Raw genomic sequence first — 21,812 nt, forward strand, 5'->3', positions numbered from 1 at the left:
CTTAAAGTTCGAGAAAAAAAAAGGCAGAGAGAACAAAAACTACTACGACTTCATTTCCCTATATTACGTAAAGTTCGAGAAAAAAAATTCTCTAGAACCGTAGTGTAAACATGAGGCAATTAAATTAGCTAGGAAGCTGCAACAGAGAGCACAATGAAAGCAATGAACTAATGAACTTATCATACCAAAAGGTGCTGATGTTTCAAAAAAAATCTCTCAACACTAATGAGTAATTCAACCATTATGTTTCCTTAAGTCAGATTGAGGTGGATTGATCATTGTAAGCAAGGTTGGTAAAAATCCCAGCTAAAACATATAAATAATTACCTCTGGCAAAGGAGGAAATGTGGGCTTAGGAAGAGAATGTAAAGGGGTACTTAGAAAAGGTGGTGTTGTTACCAATTGTAGTTGAATATATATAGTATTATAGTATCGGCATTTTCTCTTTTACTCTCAACTCTTTTCAGCTTCATACATTGCGTATGTCTAACAAAAGAAATTTCAAGTTTGACGAGAAGATTCAAGTCTGAATGAATTGTTGTAAGCATCTATCAAATACTTCTATGTTGTCTGTTGCTATCTATAAAATGGCAGATAGATTTTCATTGTCAAGGCCTCTAGGGGAGAGCATAAGATAATCAACACCTGTTATGAAGTATTGTATTTAGGCATCGTGATCAATTAAGATCCAAAGAATGGCACTGCAAGACCACACACATAGAAATGTGTAATGCTCGTTGTATAGTATAACTTATGTGCATGCATGAATTGAAATAAGTGGCGCCAAGCCTGAGGGAATGTTATACGTTTGGTAATTTCTCCTCCAACCAGGATTATAGATCCCACTGAAGCAGCTAATCCCAAAGAATTACAACCAAAGAGGATCGGAATTGCATTAGCCATTAGGTTAAAATAATGCCCCTTAAATTAAAGAAAACAGACGTGAGAGGTATTGCTAGTTTGCTGTCATTGATTAATTCTAAAACAAATGTCGCTCATTTTACCTTAACAATAGACACAACCTTTAGCAATGATGGAGAACCAGATGTACCGAATATAAAAAAGTATGTTTCTTGTCTAGCTTTGTGATTGACAGAAGTTGTGAAGTTCTAGATGTTGTATTGGTACCTGACCTGATCAATCTCCCTTACATAATATAGGCTATTTCAAACAATGGACCAGAACGGCGTTGCGCATATAACATCTGATGAACTTTAAAGACTGATACTTGGGATTCAGTTTGTATTTGTAATGGATGAAGATTTTGTGGAACTAGTACTGAATGAAATTGATGCTTCTGGTGACGGTCAGATTCATGAGAAGGAGTTTGTTGAAGGAATCTCAAAATGGCTTATTGATAGTAAGAAATCGAAGGATACGAAAATTAAACAACGGCAGAAGCTTTGTTATGATTCTTCTAAGGTAAAGTATCATTGTCTACATCTCGTATAGAAGTTCTTCACATTTCTGTGTGACAGTTTCAGTATTACATCTGTAGGAAATAGGAACAGGCCAGAATCTGTTGAGTAACCAAGAGAATAAAAAAAATGCACATTTTGTCAAGAATATTTTTTGGAAGTAGCTTAAAGCTGCATCCCTGTTGTTGTTAGGTACTTCCATTATAGCTGTATTTTCAACACCTCTAATAAAATCTGTTGTTGGCTTCTCGAGTGCTGCAAACATTCCTTCCATGTTCATCTCCTATACCATATGGTGCCAATAGCTGTCAACTACAGAAGGGCGATTTCAGCCATTACAACTATACGGCAGAAAAAACAAAAATATGCTTCTTGAACACTTTCAGAGGTATGTTCCTCAATACCAAACTTTTTTTTAGATTACAGAAGTTATTTTCGCCAATTCAGTCTCATCCTCAATTTGTTGTGCAAGTTCTCTAGTAGGAGCCATAACAACAGCATAAGGACCCCTCAGCCTCATTTTCCTCACTCATAGGTGGCAATCTAGATGTATAAGTCAACATAGGAAGTACGAAAGCAGCAGTTTTACCTGACCCAGTTTCCGCAATCCCAATCACATCTCTCTGTTGCAACCCAAGTGGTATCGCTGCCATCTGAATAGGAGAAGGTGTCTTATACCCGGCTTTATCCACCGCTTTCAACACCCATATCATCCATTTCACTGCCCACCATCCCAGCAACCATTCCAACAACCATCCCTTCACTTCCAACTCTGCCAACTACAACTTATGAGGATATCCTTGGGATAGCCGGGCTATGCCTCTTTATTTTTTTGATAATAACCATTTCGGCATTTCCTATGCAACTCCCAGTCCCAGGACATGTACGGCCAGAGTATTCCCTAATTTCTTAATTAGGAAATGGAATATAATAACCATTTCCTATGCAACTCCGAGGACATGTATGTTGGGAGATTTCACTAGAAAGTCACACCTCAATCTAGTTACTTTCTTTCCCAAATGATTTTAACTTGGAGCTCACACCAAGGAAATCACCCACCCAAGACTTTGGTAGTTATCACAACAACCTCAACAAAGCAAAACCACTACAATATCATCACAATTCATAGCAACAATAATAATGGAAGTAACAATGCAAAGAGACACAAAGATTTAGGTGGTTCGGTAAATGTTACCTACATCCACACACAAGAGCCGAGTTTCCTTTATAACAAAGATTGGAGAGTTTACAAGAGATCAAGAATCAATAAGAAGAGGCCTCACTCAAACCCTAGCTCAACAGAGCTCCCACAATACCCTAGAAATGAATCTCTCAAAGTTATCCTTCAAAACCCTAATCTATTTCCTTTATATAGGTGTACATAGACAAAGGGAAGTAAAATGGGCTTGGGCGCAATTGAGCTTGAGCTTGGCCTGAAGGCATTTATAGGTGGCCTGGCGCCCCCCTTAAATCATGGCCATGAGTCTTGTGCGGCTGAGGTGAGCCAGCCAGTGCGCTGCCTGAGGTGAGCGAAGCTTTCATTAAACCATGGCGAGTGAAAGCGCTTTTTAGGTGAAGCCTTGCGCTTTCTTTTTAGGCATCGCTATTTGTTGCGGCGAAGGAAGCGCATGGACGCCGGCGGTCGCGCCCTCTTCATCGATGCGGGGTGAGTGTGGTATCACGGACAACCGAGCAAAGCTCGACGGTTCCAACAACCCAACAATCTCCCACTTGGAACCTTCGAGATTCTTCATGCACATCACATCTCAATTGTAACAACTCAATCCAAAACCAATATACTAAAGAAACACTTTCGGCTCATCCATCATGGTCTTCAAGCAAGAAGACCCACCGGGTTGAACACAACTTCAACTTCTCGATAGGGCGCGGCTTGGTCAACATATCCGGCGGATTCTCACTCCGCTTGGATCTTCTCAAGTGCCAAAACCTCATCCTCCAACAGATCGGATAAAATGATACCGGGAGACCAATGTGCTTGGTCCTAGAGTGAAAGGCGGAATTCTTGGCAAGATGTATAGCACTCGACTATCAACTGTAACACACTTCTCTCTTGCTTCATCCCAAGCTCTTCCATCAATCCACGTAACGGATCATCTCTTTGCTTTGCCTGCAGTAGCGGAACATACTCATACCGTGGTAGACAAAGCAACAATCTTACAGAATCGAAATCCAACTCACTGCGGTAGCACCTTGTAAAGACATAACCGATAGTGCTTCTTACTCGCGATCTACCTCACCGCAAAGTCGGCATCCACATACCCTTGCAAGTTCACAACACCCCTTCCATAACATAGGCATTTCTCAGTAGTACCTCTCGGGATATCTCAATATCCACTTCACGGCTTCCCAATGTTGCTTGCCGAGGATTAGACATAAATCTATCGACTCCCTTTGCTTGGGCTATATCCGGGCGTGTGCAAACCATGGCATACATAAGACTTCCAATGGCGGGCGATGGTACCTTAGCCATGAAGTTTCTTTCCTCAACAAATCTTGGGAGAGTGTTCCTTAGACAACTTGAAGTGGATCACCAAAGGTGTGCAAACCGGTTTCGCACTACCCATCTTGAACCTCTTCAAGTTACCTTCTCAATATACTTTCGACCGGAGACAACTCCGAATACCTTTACGCCTATCTCTTCGATCCTCATCCCTAGAATCTGTTTGCGCACCCAAATCCTTCATAGAGAACTCACTTGCTAACTTCTCTTTCAATCTCCCAATTTCGACATATCGGAACTTCGCTACTAACATATCATCAACATATAGCAAATGGGATGATGTAGCCGGAGTCGAACCTCTTGAAGTAGCAACAATGGTCGGGCGTTGCACTTATAGTAGCCATTTCCTTGCATGAAGTTATCAAACTTCTGTACCTTTGCCTAGGGGCTTGTTTCAAACCATACAAGCTCTTTCTCGAGCCTGCATACCATATTCTCTTTACCGCTTCTTGATGAAACCCTCCGGTTCTTTGCATGTAAATTTCCTCAACTAGGTCACCATGGAGGAAGGCGGTTTTAACATCCAACCGCCAAGATACAAATCTTCCACAAGCAACAATACTTTCAACACCGACCAAATAGTATTCGGTTTCACCACCGGAGAGAATATCTCTGTGAAGTCAATGCCTGCTTTCTGCTGAAAACCCTTGACTACTAGCCTTGCCTTGTACCTCTGGGAACCATCATGTTCCTCTTTGACTCTAAACACCCATTTGTTCTGTAGAGCCTTCTTGCCCATGGGTAGTTTGGCCAACTCCCGTGCCACAAGAGATGAGGGACTTCATCTCATCTTGCATAGCAAGCTCCCACTTGCTTGCATCACTCACCTCCAATGCTTCATCATAGCATTGAGGCTCGCCACCATCAGTAAGTAGCAAGTAATTCACATAGGTGGAGGGCGGATATCTTGAACTCGGTACATGTGGCCTGGATGTCTTCCTTGGGGCACGAGGTGGAGATGGACTCGGTGGTGTAGTATCCTCATTATTCTCTGAGTCACTACTACTGTCATCCTCTGACTGTGGGGCTCCCACTATACCACGACTTACATCAAAGTCTTCCAACTCAACATACTCTGTGCCTCTCTCTGTACCCGATTCCTTGGTTTGTGCTTCATCTCTGTCCTTGTACATCACCTTTTCATTAAACACAACATCTCTACTACGAATGATTTTCCGATTTTGATCATCCCAAAAGCGATACCCAAAATCATCACCGCCATAGCCAATGAAGGTGCACTTTAGTGACTTAGCATCAAGCTTGCTTCTAGCTTGGTCACTAATGTGGACATAGGACACACAACCAAAAACCTTCAAATGGGAAAGGTTCACATCCTTCCCGCTCCACACTTCCTCTGGAATCTTAAAATCCAAAGGCACTGATGGTCCTCTATTGATCAGGTAAAAGGCTAACATGCTAACACTTTTCGCCCCAGCTGGCAGGCAAGCACGCTGAATGTCGCATACACCTAGCTCTCTCTGTCGGTGTTCTATTCATCCGCTCTGCAACCCCATTCTGGCGAGGTGTCCCCTCGCAAAGTCTTTTCCATCTTGATGCCATTGTCGACCGCGATTTTAAAACCTGAATCCTCATACTCTCCACCGTTGTCGGATCTCAAACTTCTTTACTTTCAAGCTTGTCTCATTCTCAACCATGGCCTTCCAAGTCTTGAACACTTCAAATGCCGACTTGTGTCTCAAGAAATAGACCCACACTTTCCTAGTATGGTCATCAATGAAAGTCACAAAATATGACTTTCCGCCAAGTGAAGAGACATTAGCTGGCCCCGGACATCTCAGATGTATCAACTCGAGCCTTCTAGCTTTGAGTCGACCCATTCTCTCGAAAACTCACCCGCTTACGCTTTCCAAATACACGGTTCTCCACGAAGTCAATTTCATCGGACCAGAACTTTGGGAGTTTACCGAAAGAGTGAAGGATTTTCATTCCTTTCTCACTCATGTGACCAAGTCTGCGGTGCCAAACATTCGGATCCTCTTTGCCATGTGCCACGGCAATCGACTCACAACCATGTGCAGTCATGTAGAGAGTACCATCTTTCTTACCATTTGCAACAATCAATGAACCCTTCGAGACCTTCCAAGTATCACCAGTAAAGATTGTAACAAATCCTTCACTTGCCAATTGCCCCACAGAAATCAAATTCTTCCTCAAATCCGGAACATGTCTGACGTCCCTCAATAACCATGACGAGCCATTCATCTTGATATGCACATCACCCTTTGCCGACAATGTCACAAGGTTGGTCATCACCGAAAGACCGTTCCAAAGGTCACCTTCGGTGTAGTTCTCAAGGAACTCGATGTGAGGTAGCATGGAAAGATCTTGGCCGAATCAAGTACCCAAGACTCCTTCTTGTGCTCCATCGAACATATCAAAGCGTCATCTACCATCTCAACAACATTAGCTTCTTGATTCTTTTCTTGTTCTTATTAATGTTGTTGTTGTTTCTTGGTGCTTGGGCAATTGGGGCTATAGTGGCCTACCTACCACAATTATAGCACACCACTTCACTTATGTCTCGAGGTTTGTGTTCAACGCTTTGCAATTGGGAGGCTTGAGATTTCGATCTCCCCTCCACTTCTTCTTACTACGACTCTGTTTGACTTTCTTCCCTACTTTCGATTGCTTTCGATGCCGACCACGAAGTTGATCCGAAGATGACGGACAATCCTGTCTCCCGATTCCTCGGTTAGTACCATACTAACAACGTGCTCAAACTTCAACTTGGTCATTCCCCAGCGAGCCACTAATAGCCGCCATAGTCGCACTCCAACTTGGAGGCAATTGTCCAAGTATCGCCAAAGCTAGCACCTCATCACTAAATGTAATCTCAACCCGACTCCAATTGGTCCTTAGTTTGGTTGAATTCATTTAGGTGATCCTGAAGGAGGTCCCCTCCAACATTTTCATACTAAATAGCTTGGTGATCAAATAGACTTTGTTAAGGCCGCGGGGTTGTTCATACATCGTAGTAAGTGCCTCCATGAGAGACTTAGCCGTCTTCTCCGGTCTTAATATTGAAGGCTACCGACTTCGAAAGACTCAATCGGATTGTGGCCAAGGCCTTTCTATCTTGCAAATCCCATTTATCTTGTGGAATCTCCTCAGGCTTCTCACTTATCAATGTTTCCATCAAATCCTTCTGATAGAGAACATCCTCAATTTGCATCTTCCAATAGCCGAAGTTTGTTCCGTCAAACTTCTCTATCTTGTAGCTTTCCTTTTCGGTCGTCATGACTCTACTGTATCAAAAACCTACGGTGGAGAACCTCTCAGAGGAATTTCCTCAAACACCCTGTAGCTCTGACACAGTCACCTATGCTCCGATACCACTTGTTGGGAGATTTCACTAGAAAGTCACACCTCAATCTAGTTACTTTCTTTCCCAAATGATTTCAACTTGGAGCTCACACCAAGGAAATCACCCACCCAAGACTTTGGTAGTTATCACAACAACCTCAACAAAGCAAAACCACTACAATATCATCACAATTCATAGCAACAATAATAATGGAAGTAACAATGCAAAGAGACACAAAGATTTAGGTGGTTCGGTAAATGTTACCTACATCCACACACAAGAGCCGAGTTTCCTTTATAACAAAGATTGGAGAGTTTACAAGAGATCAAGAATCAATAAGAAGAGGCCTCACTCAAACCCTAGCTCAACAGAGCTCCCACAATACCCTAGAAATGAATCTCTCAAAGTTATCCTTCAAAACCCTAATCTATTTCCTTTATATAGGTGTACATAGACAAAGGGGAAGTAAAATGGGCTTGGGCCGCAATTCTGGAGCTTGAGCTTGAAGGCCATAGGTGGCCTTGGCCCATTAAATCATGGCGAGTGCTCTTGTGAGGTGTAAAAGGCGCAGTCTTGTGGCTGAGGTGTAAATGCTTTCGATAAACCATGGCGGCCTTGAGTCGCTAGGTGTGGTGGCCAGCGCCAGCTTCTTCTTTAGGCATCGGGCCACATTTGCCGCATGGCCTTACATGGACGGCCTTGGTCGCCCTCTTCATCAGTACCAGGGTGAGTGTGGTATACGGACAACCGGAGCAAAGCTCGACGGTTCCAACAACCCAACAATGTATGGCCAGAGACCAGAGTATTCCCTAATTCCTTAATTAGGAAATGGGTAGCCCTCAAGACACCACGGAATTCTTATTTTAAAATTTTTGTTCTTTCTTACAATATTAAGCCAAATTTTGCGTAAATGATGGAAGAGTAAAAAGAAGAAACTCAACGGAAGGCAAATATCCCAACATACATACGCTGAAAATAATATTCATACAAATATTGGACGGGGCGATTACGTGAAGTCATAGTAAGTTAATACAATATATGACCACCACCACCACCTGCAGCTAAATTGCTGATAAAAACTTCCTATATATATGACATATATAAATAAACCATCATAACCTGAATTGGCACCCACCATTTTGTCATATGCCTTATTTCTTCCATGAAGCAGACTTATATATTGCCATCATATCTAATATTATAACTATGCTTTAAAGGTTTATAAAAAGTTGACCAGTGATCTATACGTGCCACCAGGCTTCCACCCTTGCGGAATAACATTTGTTGCAACTAGTGTCTGCCCAGAATACTGTGATTTCAAACGGATTGAAAATGGAGCGTGTAATTCTGATCCAGCATCAAGTTTCCAAACAACACCCCATGATTGTTGCATTTCCCGCCATGCCATGGACTCATTTGACTCCTCACGTAGAGCAACACCAGCCAAATCTCCGTCTCCTTCCTCAAATTCGACGACCACAGCAAAGTAATTTGAGTTGGAGCCGGCGTCAACACGGAAAGTGATGGTCGTTCCGGAATAGTCACATGCAACACTGAACACAAACAAAGATTCATCAAAGATGTGTGTTATCGCTCGTATTAAAGTTTTTGCATCATAATAAAAATTTATGACGCAAAAAACTTCTCTTGTCAACTAATTAATTAAATGTTGCTCTAAATCATTTAAGCAACTTAATTGTACCGTGCATAGCTAATATCCAAGACTCCAGCACCACGTAGTTGCTCTTCTTGGCCAGGCCTAGCCATGGCACCAAATGCAGTTCCACTCAAATCGAAATGGGCCGAGTCCGATGCACATGGCCCCCCAGGGCAAGAATCTGTAATCACCACCCTTACTGGACTTCCTGAACAAGATGGATGATTGGTACATTTGACCTATAAAAATGAAGAAACTTATGGTCATGTCCTTTTATTTCTAAACTAGCTTAGAAAACTGAAGTGTACAAGTGCCAATATTCCCTATAGCTATAGGTTTGAGAGTTACACGATAACAGGCTCCGCACTCCTTTCCGGACTGATAAAGAGATGGGCCTGCTGCTGTGATCAAAGAAGAAAATGGAGATTGCGACACCGCTTGTCCATATCCACATGCTCCACCTGCAAGCATGTAGACGGGTCACCCAGGCCAGTTAACCTTCTTTTGGCAGCAAATGGAAATACAAATCCCAAAATATTTTTTTTGATGATATATAAATCCCAAATATAAACGTCGGTATTATGTGGTAAACACTTTTGACAAATCATACTTTTAGAATTAATTTTAACTTTATGCAAAATATATATTTGCCTGTTTGAACTTAATTTTGAATATCAGAATTGTTTTTCATATTTGAGTTTGGGTCCAAGCCAAACACTTGAAATAGAGCTTCCATAAACCATTGGGGATGCTCTTATACCCATGTATGAACAAAAATCGAACTACAAATTTTTTTTAAAAAAAAAATGTAGATTAAATTAGAAAAGGAAATGCGCGACAATTGATTGCCATAACGATTTTCAGTAACTAGACATAATCACCAGAACTGACCCAAAAGAACAACTAACAACACCCTTTACTAGCTTGGGCGCTAATTGCACCATCTAATTGGGCTGATTTTAGTCAAATGATGGGATGTCTAATTTGCTGATTGACCAGATCAGTACGTCAATAACAACAATAGGAGAGTGAATCAACTATGTGGCCCGCGTGACTCTCCTCCCCACCTCAATGCATCTAGAAAACCGATTTTAATTTAGCAAGCAAGTGTACTTACTTGCAAGTATACAAATCACATGAGGAGTGTTTCTACCCGACTTCCCACTGTAGGAATCTCACAGTCAATCCCATGGAAGAGTACTTCAATTCGTCAATTTATATATACTATTAGATTTTCGTTGAGACTCAACTTTTATTAAGTGCATTCGAACTGTGAAGTGGTAATTAAGGGATAATATGGTAGTTGGAGAGGCAATAGATTTTGTACTGCTGGGTACATACATGCATGTATGGTAGTTGATCATGTGTGCAAATTTCATATTTACATACTAAAAATTCGCACACATGACCACCTTAAATGTGGTACAAAAGTGCTTGACAGACGTACAATTCACATTCCTAAAGGGCGAAATTTCACACTCCTAAACTAAACAATATATTCAAGTTAGCAGGCCAGCATGGCATTACCGTCACTGCCTGCCCCATCTCGACTACCATACCAAGTTGCTCGAGCAGGAGACCAATTGGCTGCCATGGTGGACAAGGTGCCTTTTTGGCATGGAAGCAGAAACAAAGTTCAGGAAATAAAAACAAAGCTAATAGACAATATACCAAGAAAGGAGCCAAAGACAACAAGGATAGAGTAGTAGCCATATGGCTGTGATATCAACTACCAAATAGCCAAGAAGTTGTATACTGCTTGTATGTTTATTAGTGGTATCTTCTCTCAACTTCCAAACTTCTAGTATTTATAGAGCAAAAGCATGTGTAGTCATAATCAATCTATGTCAACAGATATATATATATATATTCTCTAATGTTATTGTATAGCTTGGCTTCTAAACTGAAGCTCAATTGCAATATGGCTCAGGCTCAGCTTCGTATATACTTTTCTTTTTTGATTAGCTAGTTGAAATAAACTGGTATGAACTATTATCTAGTTCTATCTATTAGAGAATAAGTTCTCCCACCCAAAGATAAGTGACTCAAAACGGAATGAGTGCCGAACGGAATATATTGTTTCCGCTGAATAAACCGTGACGACCAGTACCACAACAAAGCTTTAATTTCAATGACTATTTGTCGACTCTGGTGCCGCGTTGCCTAAAGTATAGCGAGTATATATGGATGCATAAATTATATGTGTCGGCTCATCTAGTATACATAAATTATAAATTGCACAAGAATCTAGGGATCAAATTTAAAAATTAAATGGATCAAACTATATACTCGTTCCAAGAACAAAACCAGGGTAGAGAAATCAATTTGTTTACAGTTTACTACAGTACATACGTAGTAAATCATGGATTTAGAGATACAATCATGGATTTTACAGTCCAAATAAATGTTTGAACATATATAATTATGGTCCTGTTACAGATAGACTTACAATGTTACTGCTTGGCATGCACGCATATTCCCCTATACTATATGTAATGACCAAAATTCGTGTTCATTTGTATTGATCAAATAGCGAACTTATTAGAAGCCAAGCTGAGACATAACCCGGACATCATCCGCAATATTAGCATGCTTGGGGGAAAAATTCATCCTTTGGACTACTGTTTGAAAATTTGAAATTTTATGCGAAAGGTACTTTGTCGGTAACCAATCACGCCACACCCAGATTTTCTTGATTGGATTTATGTTTTGTCCCTACTTTATCAAGTTAAAAAAATCATTTCATAGATCTTGCCGTTAATGGCGGTTATAAGTCGTTAGAGTCCATGAGATTTCGCATTTCTAGTAGGTTGCTTGAGGGGCTCATTTTTTTGTGCAATCTTTGTAATGCTTAATTTGCTATATTCAACAAACACAAAAAACACAAAAAGTTAAGCAAATATGAGTCTTGTTTTCAATTATATATTTCCCCTTCTGCCTTCTTTTTCAACCATCACCTCAAAACCCACCAATCTAGCACCACCCATTTCGTTCCTACAACTCTCTCCAATTATCCAATCCAATTAATTGAAACAAGTACGAATTTTCCATTCACTATCAAGTATTGTCCATCAACTAGCGTCAATCTTAAGAACATAGAAAACAAATTTGGGCTTTTACAAATTTGAGTTTCTGAACACAACTCATTGATCTTAAAAAAATTTAATACATAAAGTGAGTATAGGTTTGGAAATTGGGGTTACTTCTTTTTCTAGTTTTGTTAAACCTTTGGAAGAGGAAATGGGTGGTGGTGGTGGATTGGTTGGTTTTGAGGTGGAGGAAAAAGAGGGCAAAATAGGAAGAAAAGAAATTGAGAAGAGTATACAGTTTTGCTTGACATTTTGTCTTGTTTGAATGTACATGTAGCCATAGTTCGTGATTCCGAACGAAACTCCGGAATTCCGCTCGGAATTTCGGTTTTTCAAAAAATCGAAATTTTAAACATAGTGTCGAAATAATCGAAATTCAATGAATTCAAATTCGAATTTTATAGGGTCGAAATTTCTTTGGATTTCGGTTTTGGATTTTTCGAGAATTCCGAAATCCCGAACTCTGCATGTAGCATATTATGATTAGGCAGTAAACTAAGGATTACAAAGATTGCAACAAAAATGAGCCCGTTTCTTGAGGATCATGTACTCATAGTTCGGGATTTCGGAATTTTCGAATTTCGATAAATTTAAAAACCGAAATCCATTAAATTTCAACCCTATTATATTCGGAATTTCAAATTCTTTCGGAATTTCAGATATTTTGACTCTATGTTCGGAATTCCATTTTTTTGGAAAACCGAAATTCCGGATGGAATTTTGGAGTTTCGTTCGGAATCACGAACTATCATGTACTATACTAGAAATTGCCCGTGACTTCGTCGAAGTCACCCATTTAATTTAGTAATCTAATTTGGTATTTCATTTTAGATGTTAACTTACACATACATTGGTAATTTAATTTGATGTATGATTCATATTTTTTGGATTTGGCTTTGGCTTCTTTCAGTTTGCCTTGTCCAAATGATCGTGTTCAATTTGAACAAAACATATCATAATTGTCAATAATATATGTTTATTTCAATTATCTATTTCTCTAATAAAATTCAAATTTGTAGGGCTACCAACTATAGAAAGTCGACAATATTTAAAAATGAGGTCAAATCTTCTTCCGCCCGGGTGTAATGGCTTGCCCCATACACCTTAAGTAAATTTATGGGCTGCTGGTCTGGATATTAATAACGGACCAAAACAAATGGGGTTAATAAAAAAACTTATAGCTGAAATGGAAGTTATCATAAGGTGTCCAGCTAAGTCGTCCCTATGTCTCTCCAACTCCTTCCCTTCCTTTCAATCTTTCCCCAGTTTCTATATTATCTTCATCATGAATTAACAGTTTTTGCATGTCATCATACTAATAAGCTATTAATTATTATATACTGACATACAAACTTCGGTAAACACAATAAAACTTTGGCGTACAAGAGAACTCGCGTGAAGGATTATTTCCTGTGTTCTCTATTCGAAAGGATTATTTTCATAACTGAATTTAATCTTTTTTACAATACTAGTGGTCGACATGACCAAAAATTTCAAAAACTAAAATACTATTCAAGTTTCATAAGGTTTTGTAGCTGATTATCATTCCATATCTTAAGCCAAAACCAACATGGCTACTCTCATCAAGTGGATACTATTGATTCAATATATGTGTATGTTAATCTCCTACCCTCGCATAATGAATTAACAACTAGTCATGGCAGTCTCATGTGCATGATAAAAAGAAACAAACAAACAATAGAACAAGAATAATGGAAACTAGAGAAGGGATGGGACGATGACTCTGTCTCTCATGGCAACTTCCTTTTTAGCTTTAAACTTTCTTGTTGTTTAGGGATTTGTAGTGATTTACTTTTTTGAGATTTATTTAACACTGTTAGTTGTATTTAATTTAGCTATTATATAAGTGGACAGGTGTTACAAAAAATTTGTAAGGTGTAAACCGTTAGTTTTTTCACCCGGCCGGAGAAGATTTGGCCTATTAAAAAATATCAACAAATATAATATTTCCTAATTAGGAGAGTTTATCTGTTTATGTTAATTTTTCGGGATAGAAAAAGAGATTTTATTTCCTTAATAGTTGCAACTTAATTAGCATAATTATAGGGCCATTAATTATTAATTATAAATTTGTATCCTATTTAAACTCTAATTGTTTTATTCCATTTGGAATCCCTTGGATGTTGAAGTCCTAAATTATTTGTATACATAGCTCGAGGCATTAAAATATATCTAAGCCATAAATTAACTTTGGGAGTTTCAATAAAGACTACTACTTAACACTTAAATTCCTCGAGATCAGTCTTCTTTATTATGTTAGATTGATGAGGTCACCTTAGATATGTACTCAAAACTTCAAAAGTCAGACAATTAAAAAATATCACACAACAATAGTTTTTAGTTCAATTGGTTGTGTACCCCCTTCTTTCATGGTAGAGGAGGAGCGAAAGCTGGCATTGGCAGAGCCTTCGGGCCAGGTTTCCTTCGGGGTTGATGAGCCATTTGGACAATATAAGTCTTTGGGCAAGGGTCCTTCAATATAACCAGTGTGGGTTTGCCTTAACCCTCTAAATATTTCAAAAAATAAAAAAAAAAAAAAAAATATATATATATATCACACATTATTTAAAATTCAACTACTAGGCATAGATTTAAGCAGAAAATTCTTAACCTTAACGAGCAACACTTAAGTATGAAGAACTAATCATATGAGAATTTTGGAGATTATACAAACACGTATATACCAAATTAAGAATGATCGGTATACAACACATCATATGAGAAATTTGCGCGGATCATATTCTATAAAAATCGTCCTACAATAAATCAAATGGTGGAAATTTGCTGATAGAGTTTTTTGTTCACGCGCACAATGATTTCTAACAAAATCAACAATAGTTAATATATGATCTAGAGTTTTGGAGTTATTCATCTAATGCACCGTACCAAATACAAAGAGCCGAAAGAGGTTCTTCCGAAATCTGATTTGAGAGTGAAAGCATAACAAACCAAATCTTTCTTTTTCCATTTTATCAATACTCACATTTAAATAATGGTTTTTTATGAAGACATAAGCCAAAGTGTGACATGATCAAATTAACTATGTAGTAAACAATTGCATGGACAAAGTTCTATATATATTCATTAATTCTTCGTTTAACATTCTTTATTTTGATTAACTCGTAATAAGATACGTAAAATTGTTAGCTTCCAAATTCCAATCATCCTCAATGAAAGGTATGAACAGTGGTTTAACTTTTAAACCAACAAATGGGACGCCAGGATTCATCAGTGTGACGTAATCAGGGGGTTATTTTACAGTGGTGCATTTTTTTTATTCTCTTGGTTGCTCAACAGATTCTGGCCTGTTCCTGTTTCCTACCGATGTAATACTGAAACTGTCACACAGAAATGTGAAGAACTTCTATACGAGATGTAGACAATGATACTTTACCTAAGAAGAATCATAACAAAGCTTCTGCCGTTGTTTCGTTCATTTTCGTATCCTTCGATTTCTTACTATCAATAAGCCATTTTGAGATTCCTTCAACAAACTCCTTCTCATGAATCTGACCATCACCAGAAGCATCAATTTCATTCAGTACCAGTTCCACAAAATCTTCCTCCATTACAAATACAAACTGAACCCCAAGTATCAGTCTTTAAAGTTCATCAGATGTTATATGCGCAACGCCGTTCTGGTCCATTGTTTGAAATAGCCTATATATTATGTAAGGGAGATTGATCAGGTTAGGTACCAATACAACATCTAGAACTTCACAACTTCTGTCAATCACAAAGCTAGCTAGACAAGAAACATACTTTTTTATATTCGGTACATCTGGTTCTCCATCATTACTAAAGGGTGTGTCTATTGTTAAGGTAAAATGAGCGACATTTGTTTTAGAATTAATCAATGAGGGCAAACTAGCAATACCTCTCACGTCTGTTTTCTTTAATTTAAGGGGCATTGTTTTAACCTAATGGCTAATGCAATTCCGATCCTCTTTGGTTGTAATTCTTTGGGATTAGCTGCTTCAGTGGGATCTATAATCCTGGTTGGAGGAGAAATTACCAAACGTATAGCATTCCCTCAGGCTTGGCGCCACTTATTTCAATTCATGCACGCACATAAGTTATACTATACAATGAGCATTACACATTTCTATGTGCGTGGTCTTGCAGTGCCATTCTTTGGATCTTAATTGATCACGATGCCTAAATACAATACTTCATAACAGATTAACAGGTGTTGATTATCTTATGCTCTCCCCTAGAGGCCTTGACAATGAAAATCTATCTGCCATTTTATAGATATCAACAGACTACATAGAAGTATTTGATAGATGCTTACAACAATTCATTCAGACTTAACACCCCTAACTATTTATTATTATAAGACTTGGTGACTTGCTTTATCAAATTGTAATGAGTTGTCATGTCTAAATGCAGCAAGTAGATCGACCGAGAACAGATAAGTAGGAGATTATCTTTTCAAAGTTAATATAATTAACTAAAAAATAAATATAAAATGAAAACAAAGGTATGTCCAATGAAGTAGTAAACTGTAGTGATTTCAAACACTTGACATATATATATATAGAAAATGGGTTTGTATATTCCAATAAAGAACAAAAGAGAATTAAAAAAAAATGGCGAATGTGAATAATGTCTCCATAGTAGCTGCTGGTCTTCTACACTGCAATAGAATAAAAAAATTAATTAGTTAATAAGTAATTCGTTTTATACGAAGTTAAAAAATGAAAATTTGAGATTGAACTAATATTTTTTTTTACCTCATTGTAAATTGTTGAATGCTTCTTTGTAGATAATGTTCTGAGTGTATCCTTCTGGTTCTTCACCATTTTTCTTAATTAGGAATTTCAGTCCTGATCGTGTAGTTGTTCGTGATACTGCAACGTATAGTTGTCCATGACTGAAAACTGGCTTAGGCAAGTATACCCCCACATGCTTCAATGTCTGTCCTTGACTTTTATTTATTGTCATTGCGAAACAAATCTTTATTGGAAATTGTATTCTCTTCAAACTGAAAGGCCAGTTCGTGCACTTATAAGTTGTCTCTATCCTTGGTATATCAGTTTCTCCGCCAATGTTGCTCATTGTTATAATTTTTGCTCTAATGACCTTTGGAGCTAGTTTGATAACAATAAGTCTCGTTCCATTACAAAGACCAGGGCTCTGGTTTATGTTTCTAATTAGCATGATTGGCGTGCCAAGTTTCAACTCCAACTAACTCCAGCTTGTGGTTTGGAAGACCAGATCCTTTAATTGTGTTAAGAAATTCAACTGGGTATACTGCATACTGTTCTTCAATATTTTCAGATATGGAGCTTATTGAATCGGCGCTGAAGTACTCATGCATTTGTTCTTTGAAAGAAGACAGGATGTGGGAGTTGATATCATCTACAGAGTCGTTTGTAGGTGACAGAATGCATATATCTCTGAAGTAGTTGTCATCCATGTATTTTGATGGTAAATCTTTGTAAATACTTGACACGATATCACTTATGCTATCATCACCAGGGGGAATAAGAAGATCATTAGGAATTTGGATCCAATTTTTTTCTTTACCTTTGAATATGGAAATGCCAGGTAATTAGTTTCCTTCTCCGAGGTCTAATACCCACTTGCTAAAATCTGACGCCAATGAAGAATCCACATTCTCTAAGCGCATGTTTCTAGTTAGCTTGAAGACTTTGCAATGGTGCCAAATATGTGATCTGTTTATCGATGAAGAAATTATTAATTCCCATGTACCTCTTGGAATGACAGGTAAAATCTGCCTGAAATCTCCCCCTAGCAGAATAATTTTACCTCCAAAGATCTTGTTTTCATTTTCTTTGTCCATTAGATATTTCAACGTCCTGTCTATTGCCTCAAAATCATGCCTGTGGGTCATAGGAGCTTCGTCCCATACTATAAGATCAGCTTGTTGAATAAGTCTGGCCAGTATGGTGTTTTGACTTATATTGCAGGTTGAGTACTCATCAATTTCTATTGGGATTTAAATCTTTAATGCGTTGTCTTTCCACCTGGAAAAAGTAGAGCTGCTATTCCCGAAGAAGCAACTGCAATGGCTATTTTCCCTTGTGACCGCAGTTGGGTCAATATGGTATTGTAGAGGAATGTCTTGCCAGTCCCTCCTCCTCCATAGACAAAATAAACCCCACCTGAGTTTGTATTGACTGCATTTATAATTTCATCATATATAGTCCTCTGGTCATGATTCAGGCAATTTTGCATTTCATGAAATTGTTGGTGCATTTCATTGTGACTATATTGTTGTTCTTCCGTGATGAGTCTATCTGGGTCTCTAGGTTCTGACCTCATATCTTTGAACGGTATCTTAAAATCCTTCAGTTTGACGGTTTTACTTGTTTAAGTAATCAATCAATCTCGATCCAAGATGGTTTCTAAGCTTTTCAGGTGTTAAAATCAGATCACCGTCATTTGCTCGAGTTCTTTCTTTGTCCAGTATGTAGTATGTAAACAACTCCCAATGTTTGTTCCATAGAACCAAAGGTTCACTCATCTCACAGAAAACTAATAGTGTCGCAAATAACTGCCTCAAGGAATCACTACCAGCCCATTGACTTGCTTCAACGATTGCATCGTTCCATTCGTTGTCATTTTGCAATAGTCCAAGTGCAACACATGTTGATTTGAAATCCTCATACACCTTTCCATTGACAGTTCTGAGATCTTTATATGAGGTTGCACCTTTTTGAACATTTAATACCATTCGCAAATAAAACCGTTCGCCTGACGTCGGATGTGCATAAAAGATCCTTCCAATTTTTACTCCTTTCTGTCTTAATTGCCAACATTTAAAAGAATCAATCCAAACAAATTTTAATGGGAAATCAACATACCTCAGGTGTCTACCATCTTCATGTAATTGGTTATAGCGCATCCACTCTGTAAATTTGGTTTTCTTTGCACTTTCACGCGGGTGATGACTTCATCGTGTTGTCATTGTCATGATAGAACACCGTATGTTAAGCCTTCAAGATGGAATGGTAGTCTCTCAACAGGTGGGTATCGATATTGGATATCGATCCAAATAATCTCCAAAGAGCTTCATAATGCGGATACATACCGACCAGTCTAAGAATCTTTGAATTTCATCAACTTGTATTATTGTTTATTCGGTTTTGTGTTTTCGACGGTGGTATCAGTCTCAACAACAGCAGTGGATCTATCTTGACCTTTGCTCAAGTATTTGAAGAGATACTTGACCATTCGACTTCTATTCTGAGAACTCCACGTTGATGTGTGCTCCATATTTCTTTGAAAGAGCTGGATTATAAGGAACAACCCATCTGTTATCAACGGTGAAAGTCTTCTTCTTCTGTTTTTTTGTAGCTGTTCTAGTTGGTCTTCTCATGTACTTTGCAAATCCCTTGTCATCGAATGTAGTTTCTTCGCAGAATTCTTTTGGATAAAATCTGGTACATTTTCGTTCGTTCATGCAAGGTGAATTCTTGTCTAGCTCTCCACATGGACCGTGAATCATGTTGTCTAAGACAATTTCATATAACAATGGGTCATCATTTTTGTCTGGAAGTTCAGCTGATATAATCTTATCAATGTCAGCTGGTGTAGAAGGTTTGTCATCAGGATGCAACCAAAGTAGTATGTGAGCGTGTGGTAGACATCGTTTTTGGAATTCAATAACATAGATTGTTGCAAAATTCAAATTTAAAAGTAAATAAATATGAATGCTTGATACCACTATATCACATGAAAATTTACAAATTTGTTTTTATAAAGCCGCTACGTCTAAAAAGGAGTATAATATATAAAGTTCTGCAAAACCCCGAGCAACCATTGGCTTTGTTTGCCTTTTGTCCCTCAAGTCCTCTTTCAATTGGAATATCATTCCTTTTTTTGCTTATTTATTAGTTATTACAGTTGGCTTGAAGTGATTATTTATTATATAGGTTAGGTTTTAAATGAGACATTAGACATTATATTGTAAACCGACTAATTCTTCCTATATAAAAAGTGTAAGAGAAGGCCGAAACTAATTGACTCATACTACCAACTTGAGGTGTTTGTGAAATCCTGGTAGTGTCGCTTCCCCATACTTACTTTGACAAAATGACAACCATAAACATTTTCTTGATCGGTGTTTGTCAACCATAGACATATTAACATCTTATATACTGACTTACTGTACCAGTTTGATTAAATTTTAGAATGAAAAAAAGTAAAACCAACAGAAAATAAAATAAAATAAAAATGAATAATTTATGGGGAAAAAAAGAGGAATAAGATGTTTTCAAGCCAAGAGTCACATAGTTTAGGCATCACACAAATAAAATTAAGATGTAAAATATTTAAAATTACCTGCCATAACTTTGCCAAAGTGTTCTTCTTCTTTGAGGTCCTTCATAATATGATATACTTTTATCTTAAACGCTCTAACTACAACTTCGGGACAGTATTCGGCTTTTAGACCTTCAACTCGTTTCATTGCAAGTTTAATTTCATTCCACTTTGGATTGCAAGTGAATGTGATGAATAGATCTGGAGGTCCCGCCTATCTGCATATAGCAATGTCATGCTGATAATTCTACACCATGTACCGTGGCCCACCAGTAAATGAAGAAGGCAAAACTAAACGCTTTCCAACTAATCTTGTATCTGTGTCTCCAGCATGTACTGAGCAACTATATTCCTATATAGTTCTGCTCTGATTTTGGACTGGTTGTTTCGGAACCAATCAAGTCTTTCTTCTTCTACACATGTGTATATATTGACCAGAAATTGTAGTTTTACTTTGCCACCTCTGACTAAAGTCTGGTCCTCATTTTCTCTATGTTGAAGTCTGAAGGCATAATATTCTCGCATGCTAACTGTGTTGCGGTGATTTTATGATATTTCTTCTTCTCCTCGATACAAAATATCGAATGTGTAGCCATCCTCACCGTATGGAAATAAAAGAGGATATTGCATTGCCATAAAGCTAGGATAATGTTCAGTAATTCGTTTGAGGCCGGCCTTCTTCTTGGTGTTCAACAACTATATCTCGATGATGAAATTCAACTCCATTTCCAAGCATCAGTGCTGCTACTTTAGTAGATGTAGGCATGTTGTACTGTCTTGCATCTTTTGAGCGTGTGTCGATGAGTCTAATGTGTACAGGTATGTAGTCCTCTTCATTGAACCTATCTCGTGCCATTCGGAAGGCCTTTGCAATTTCATTTTCCGCATTCAGCAATGTTATCAATCCTTCAACTATACTACCATCTAATGTTTGTTCGAGTGCTTGATTGGGCAGAGCACTTAACCTATTGGACACCTCGTTCTCTGTGTCATTTATATAAAGTTGCGCAAACTTTGGTTTATCTCCTGTTGGAAGTAACAATCCGATTTTATGGTAATTTTGTCCATGAATTCTGAAGACATATGGACCACCACCATTGTTAATTGCATAGTCTATTTTTCCACCCATTGAGGTGAAAGCAAAGATCGAATTATATGATCTTATGTTTTCAATAAAATGAGTGCTTCTTGGTCCCCTTGATTCATGCAGATCCTTTAAAAGTTGTGGAGGATTCTTCAATAGTGGAAGTTGTATCTTTCCCACTTGACAACAAATGGAGAATGTAGGAAGTTGTCTCTTTTGTTTCTTGTTGTTCTTTTCTTCATTCCAGAGTATAGCTCCACAGAAAGAACAAACTTTGTTGGGTTCACCAAAGTCCCATAGTTCTATATAAAGAAAAAAAAGATAAGAAAAAGAATATAAGTTATTAATCGAAATATTTAACGTGTTTAATTTAATACTTACCAATATCGCGAGTACTTTTGCGAA

General features: G+C 38.2%; 2 protein-coding genes and 1 long non-coding RNA gene across 3 annotated transcripts; all 3 read right to left on the minus strand.

Moving 5' to 3' along the window:
• Positions 1 to 1,384: 1,384 nt before the first annotated feature.
• Positions 1,385 to 2,378, minus strand: LOC147478809 (uncharacterized). The gene is made up of 2 exons (XR_015208182.1): positions 2,008 to 2,378; positions 1,385 to 1,730 (listed from the first exon to the last, which is right to left on the minus strand). It is a non-coding gene; the product is annotated as an uncharacterized LOC147478809 (long non-coding RNA).
• A 5,828-nt stretch (positions 2,379 to 8,206) lies between these two features.
• On the minus strand, positions 8,207 to 10,703 carry LOC147478810 (expansin-B15-like). The gene is made up of 4 exons (XM_086584676.1): positions 10,449 to 10,703; positions 9,270 to 9,382; positions 8,967 to 9,160; positions 8,207 to 8,817 (listed from the first exon to the last, which is right to left on the minus strand). Exons 1-4 carry the CDS (start codon positions 10,513 to 10,515, stop codon positions 8,484 to 8,486), a joined length of 708 nt encoding a protein of 235 aa, XP_086440802.1. The 5' UTR covers positions 10,516 to 10,703; the 3' UTR covers positions 8,207 to 8,483.
• Positions 10,704 to 17,183: 6,480 nt separating this feature from the next.
• On the minus strand, positions 17,184 to 18,322 carry LOC147478811 (uncharacterized). The gene is made up of 3 exons (XM_086586293.1): positions 18,025 to 18,322; positions 17,750 to 17,908; positions 17,184 to 17,563 (listed from the first exon to the last, which is right to left on the minus strand). Exons 1-3 carry the CDS (start codon positions 18,320 to 18,322, stop codon positions 17,184 to 17,186), a joined length of 837 nt encoding a protein of 278 aa, XP_086442419.1.
• Positions 18,323 to 21,812: the final 3,490 nt, after the last annotated feature.

Source organism: Coptis chinensis, chromosome 9, assembly GCF_015680905.1.
Source record: "Coptis chinensis isolate HL-2020 chromosome 9, ASM1568090v1, whole genome shotgun sequence".
Classification (NCBI taxonomy): Eukaryota; Viridiplantae; Streptophyta; class Magnoliopsida; order Ranunculales; family Ranunculaceae; genus Coptis; species Coptis chinensis.